Source organism: Eublepharis macularius, chromosome 5 (assembly GCF_028583425.1).
Source record: "Eublepharis macularius isolate TG4126 chromosome 5, MPM_Emac_v1.0, whole genome shotgun sequence".
In the NCBI taxonomy this organism is placed as follows: domain Eukaryota; kingdom Metazoa; phylum Chordata; class Lepidosauria; order Squamata; family Eublepharidae; genus Eublepharis; species Eublepharis macularius.
The window spans coordinates 14,970,527-14,976,526 of NC_072794.1; the positions used below are offsets into that span (position 1 = coordinate 14,970,527).

The window sequence follows — 6,000 nt, forward strand, 5'->3', positions numbered from 1 at the left end:
AGAACTGGACTCTGAACAAAATTCGGAGCAAGATGAGAGCCCAAGTATGAGTGGAGATCAAAAGAAAGCAAAGATGGTTAGCTCAAGCAAATTCTCTGGCACAAGGCAATATAGCAAAAGCTATATTTCATTTGGATTTACTTTCACCGGAGATGCAAAGAAACCAACTCCACGGTGCGTGGTGTGTGGTGAAAAGCTATCTAGCAGTGCTATGGTCCCAAGTAAACTTAAACGCCATCTCCAAACGAAACACCCTTCGCTTCAAAACAAGAATGCGGACTTTTTTGTTTGCCTGCGTGAAAACACAGAGAAACAGGCAACTTTCATGAGAAAAACCACAAAGGTAAATGAAAGAGCTCTTAAAGCTAGCTATCAAGTTGCTGAACTTATAGCCAAGTCAAAAAAGTCGCAAAGGAGGACTTAAGTGGGAAAACTGCACAAGTGTCTGCACCGATGGAGCTGCAGCCATGGTCGGGCGCACCAAAGGCTTTGTGAGCAGAGTGAAGGAAAGAAATCCAGATGTGATTGTTACGCATTGTTTTTTACACCGTGAGGTCCTCGTAGCCAAGACTTTACCAGCAGACCTAGTTCCTGTGTTGGATGATGTTGTGCGCATGGTAAACTTTGTAAAGTCACGACCCGTGAAAAGTCGCATGTTTGCAGCTTTGTGTGAGGAGATGGGAGCGAAGCATAAAACCTTGCTGTTTCATACGGAGGTCCGGTGGTTGTCGCGTGGCAAGGTCTTGGTTCGTGTGTATGAGCTGCGGGAGGAAGTTAAAGTGTTTCTGACAAATGAGAGGTCAGATTACGCAAAGCTGCTTGCAAGTGATGAGTGGTGTGCAAGGCTGGCATACCTGGCAGATATTTTTCATCATCTGAATGAACTGAACACACGAATGCAAGGCCGAAATGAAAACCTGCTTACAAGTACAGATAAAATAAATGGATTCCGTTCAAAGGTGCAACTCTGGCATCAACACGTGGAAAGTGGCAATCTTGAAATATTCACACTCACCAAGCAATGGCAAGGTGTTCACACTGCTGCACTGTGTGAGATAATAGTTAAACATTTAAAAACTCTCAAGGAGAAGTTGTCATTTTATTTCTCTTCAGTCTCCACTGAATGCCTTGACTGGGTTAGGGACCCCTATAGCTCAGCATCAGTTGGTGGAAAGGACATGACTTTACAGGAGCAGGAGGAACTAACTGAACTGAGACAAAATCGTGGTTTCAAGCCAAGATTTGCTGATCTACCTTTGGACAGTTTTTGGTTGGATACTGCCAAGGAGTTCCCCGTTCTGGCAAACAAAGCTATTTTGACATTGCTCCCATTTTCCACTACATATCTGTGTGAGATGAGCTTTTCAAGCCTGATTGCTATGAAAACTAAATACAGAGAGAGACTGAGAGCTGTTGACGAAGAGCTACGTGTGTGTCTTTCTTCGATTCCTGCCAGAATATCATCTTTGTGTTCAGCCAAACAGGCCCAGGTTTCGCACTGAATAAGTAATCAGAAAATTTCTTTGTGTTTATTTGATTTCTTTTGTGTTCATTTTGATAATAAGTAAACAGAAATATGAACAATTATAAAATAAAGTATTATTATTTCATAATAAAGTAATTATAAAATAATTTCTTTGTGTTTATTTGATTCCTATTCAAGAGAATGACTTTATATATAGTCAATATAGGCACAGAGTTAAATTTTTTTAACATTTTCTAATGGTGGTGTGCCTCGTGATTTTTTACATGAAAAAAGTGTGCCTTTGCACAAAAAAGGTTGAAAAACACTGAGTTAGGCAACCTGTGTGGAAACCTGAGGGGATTCGCAGTCTAGTTCAGTTAGGCAACCTGTGTGGAAGCCTTAACTGTGTGTGTCTGTGAGAGAGTAATCTATCTGAAGCAGGCATACTATGTGTGCGCCTGAGAGAAAGTCTATGTACATTTGAGTGAGTGAGTGAGTGATCTATCTGAAGCAGGCAAACTGTGCGTGTGCCTGAGAGAAGAAGTTTATGTATATCTGTGTGACTGAGATTATGTAAGGAAACTTTAAGAACTGAGAATTATCTTTGAAACCATCAAGCTTAAGCACTAGTGTGAAAACGATATGTTTCTTGTAAAAATAAAAGTTTATTTTGATTTTTTTGTTCATCTCAGAGTATATATTAGTCCTATATCCCATTCCTATCCTCAGGGCCACGTAGTCCCACAAAGGAGCCTGACGTTCCCTTTATTAAAAGGGAAATTTAAATTAACTAATTTAGAATATAATTCCTGGTGGCAGCAATCTACCAAGAGGGTGTATGAAGACAGTTAAAGGCAAAATCTAACTACACGACAGAAAGGGGGTCGTAACAGGGATGATAAGGACGATAAAGAGGAGACTCATAAAAGAGGAGTTAGGGAAGAAATTAATCAAAATGCACTAGTAAATTACCCTGAACTGACTTCTCAGATGGTACAGCTTATCTTTGATTCATTGGTGGATTTAAAAACTCACCTTGTGGAACTAACCCAGACGGTACAAGGGTTAATCAAGGAGAGAGATAAGAAAATGAGCTGCCCTGGACTTTCCTCCTCGGCTGAGAAGGCTAGATTGGAAAGAGGAATGCACCTACTTGGAAATCAAATAAGCAACAAAGGGCCACCCCAAGAACTGATACAACAATCAAACAAGATTTGCTAGATCATACATCGATATAGAGGTTGTATGCCATCCTGGAAAAGTAAGCCACAGGCTATAGTGCATTTGAGTAATCTCCTGAAAGTAAGTTGTATTAATAGAGACTTGTTAAGGCTGGAAGCTATTAACAGTCCCAAACAAACCGAGAGATTTGTAATTGCCTGTAAGAGCTCAAGAATCCTGTATGAGCTGTTAAAACGACAAGAACGCCTGAGATGGAAAGGAATTTTTCTAGTGTGTGAGTATTTGATAATAGGATCTTTTTACAACAACGTCACTGATAGAATATAAACAATACCAAAAGGATGGGGATGAGGACAAGAGCAAGAGAATTGTGGCAGAGGAGTCACAATAAGATCTGATTATCTGGTCAGAGGATCCACAAATACCCAGAAGCGAAGCTATACATCTTGACAATTCAGTGGAGGAGGATTTAATTAAAAACTTTCCAACCATACCAGCAATGGATCAGTTAGCAATCACTAACAGACCAAAGTATTTAAGAGAGAGGTTACTAAAGATTGGACAGGATTGCTCAATTACAGACCTTATGGCCTTAACGATCCGGACGCCATTGCTGGAACAGGATCCTTACTCTGGGGTGACATTTGCCTCCAGTAGTGCAAAGAGTCTCCCCCTGGCGGAAAAAACTCACAGAGGGGGAGATCCACCAGGACAGATCCACAGGATCTAGCCCCTTATTTCTCTGTGAATGTTATGATATTTGCTCAGAAGGCAACTCTGTTCTTTAATTCTAATTATATGGGCAACGGCTGAAGTTGCAAACACAATCACTCTGTACATGCTCAGAGGCATGTTTCTTCCTTGCAATAATGCCTCTTTTAAAGGAAAAGCACAGCTATAGGCATGAGTTCCTAAAACAGATTTTTTTTTATCTTGATTCGGAAAAGCCTTACACAGCAAGCAAAGCTACTCAAGGCTGGATATTCCAGAGCAATGCTCAGCAGAAGAGCACAAGAATCTCACAAGAGGCTGAGGCAGGTCACCTTCACAAGGTTTTGTAGAGGGAACGATACAAGACTTTCTTATGTGCCGGAGACTGAAACTCCAAATATTACTTCCCTGCCACTATAGAGGTAAAAATCTGATCATATACCAAGTATATATTTTTTTCAATATTATAAGCAGGGCTTTTTTTCAGTGGGAACGCGGTGGAACGGAGTTCTGGAACCTCTTGGAAAAGGTCACATGGCTGGTGGCCCCGCCCCCTGATCTCCAGACAGAGGGGAGTTTAGATTGCCATCTGTGCCACTTGGCCGCTTGGCGGTGCGGAGGGCAATCTAAACTCCCCTCTGCCTGGAGATCAGGGGGCGAGGCCACCAGCCATTTGACCTTTTTCTCCAAGGGCAACCCACTGAGTTCCACCACCTCTTTTCCCAGAAAAAAGCCCTGATTATAAGACTTCTCATTGATTACAACACTTTTCATGAAGCCATTATTTACTATCTCAATGTTTTTAAGAATGCAACTCTAGATAAGATTTTTAAATTGTAAAGATAATGAGAACTTGCACCCTTGAGTGGATGGTAAGGCCAGGCCTAAAGGTTTGTGGAATCCACTCCATGAGGGGTGTTGAGTCTGTTCCTCAGCTTCACAGTTCTGCCACCGAAACAGGCCGTGTCCTTAAATCCCCTTATCTGGGGTTTAAAATCTAGGCCAAAACAAGAGAATCCCACATAGGCAATCTGTCCGGTCACAGTAACTGGGTTCCCCAGGACTCGTTCTCTCCTCCACCTCTACCATCTTCAGTCCCAGGAGATGAAAAGTTTGGGATGGATGGGGTAGGCGCGGTGAGATAACCAGAGGAGAGATTCCAACCCACAATAACAACCATAACAGCACAGGATTATTTAGACATTTTAAAACACTATATTTTTCTATTCTTGTGTTTCAGCAACCCTGGAAGGTAGGTCACAATTATTATTGGAGTGGCGGGTGGGGGGGAGGCTTAAGTCTAACCCAGTAAGTGTTTGTGTGTGGAAGAGGGGGTGATTGTAGAATTATACTCAAAAATATTTCATCTGAAATCACTACCATTATCCCTCACAACTCTTTCCTCTTTCAGTCTGGTCTACCTCTCAGGGCTGTTGTGAGGAAACAGGATTTACTCCTACTCTTCCCCCATCTGCATTCTCCTGAGTCTCCTGAAGGAAGGAAAATGTCTAAGGGATTAATAGATCATCATTGGAGACAAATCCTCCTTCACCTCCTTAGAAGGTATCCTAAGGTTAGGGAGAACTGAACTTTATCACCAAGGAAATGATGCATTCAAGCATTTTGACTGGGCGTTCCAAAAGAAGGGTGCAGGAACTGCTCAAGCGGGTATGGAAGGGGTAGAAGAAGCACAGAATATGGGATGGGAAGGAGATGAGATCTTCTAAGGAGCGTGCTGGACTAGAAATGGGGTCACCTCAGGTTAAATTCCCCTCTGAGCCACGGAGGCTTGCTGGGTGACCTTGCGCCACTCTCTCCTCGACAGGGTTGTTGTGAAAATAAAATGAAGGAAAAGAGAGACTGTATGCCACCCCGACAATCTGGTTGGCCTTTAAAATGCTACGGGACAGGAACTTTGCTATTCTACTGCGGACCAACACAGCTACCCACTGGGCCCTTTGGTGTAACATATAAAATGCCATTTTCCGAAATCAGGGGGTGTCCTTTTCCAAATGCAGGGATTAATTCATCTTCCAGTTCTGCGCCTAGTTTTCCTTTCCTGTCCCGGAGTTTGTAATTCTGCAAGTGTGCCTCTGAGCATAGGCAGAGTGCACCCCAACCTTTCCACTTCCCCACACAGCTGCCAGCCCCCTAACCTCTGAGACTGTAAGGGAAGGAGCTTTCGGATCCAGTAAGTTGAGCCCCTCTGGAATGCTTTGGGGTGGGATGAAAGCAGGAGAAGGTGGGGTGAAGAAGGAGGGCTCAGTGAAATTCTGCAGGGGAGGAGAAGAGGAGGCAGATGGACCGGAGCTTTACTGGAGGGGAGGGTGCCTGTTCTGGAAAGCAGAAGGAGGGGGAAAGAGACTCACTGCGAAGGAGGAAGCAGCGCAGAAGCAGATCTGCTTCATGGTCCCTCCCAGGAGATACCGTGCAGCCATCTATGCGTCTGGCCGGCCCAACAGCTGGCCTGGAAACGCGGGAGAAGGACCAGAGATAAAGGATGGAGCTCGCTGGTGCTGATGCTGAGGATGAAGGCAGCCTGCAGCAAGCGACTGGCTGCCCCACCAAAGAGGGACTGGCTCCCTCTAGTGTCTGGAAGGAGAACTGAGGGATGCTCTCTCTCCCTAGGAGAGAAATGGGGA

General features: G+C 43.8%; 1 protein-coding gene across 1 annotated transcript in view; it reads right to left on the reverse strand.

Annotated features, from left to right (window-relative positions):
* ANKRD24 (ankyrin repeat domain 24) overlaps window positions 1-5,766 on the reverse strand; it is a 51,240-nt gene extending 45,474 nt beyond the window's left edge. The window contains exon 1 of the mRNA XM_054979709.1: window positions 5,728-5,766. Coding sequence (XP_054835684.1) covers window positions 5,728-5,766 — 39 coding nt within the window. The remainder of the gene's footprint in view (window positions 1-5,727) is intronic.
* Between the last annotated feature and the right edge of the window lie 234 nt (window positions 5,767-6,000).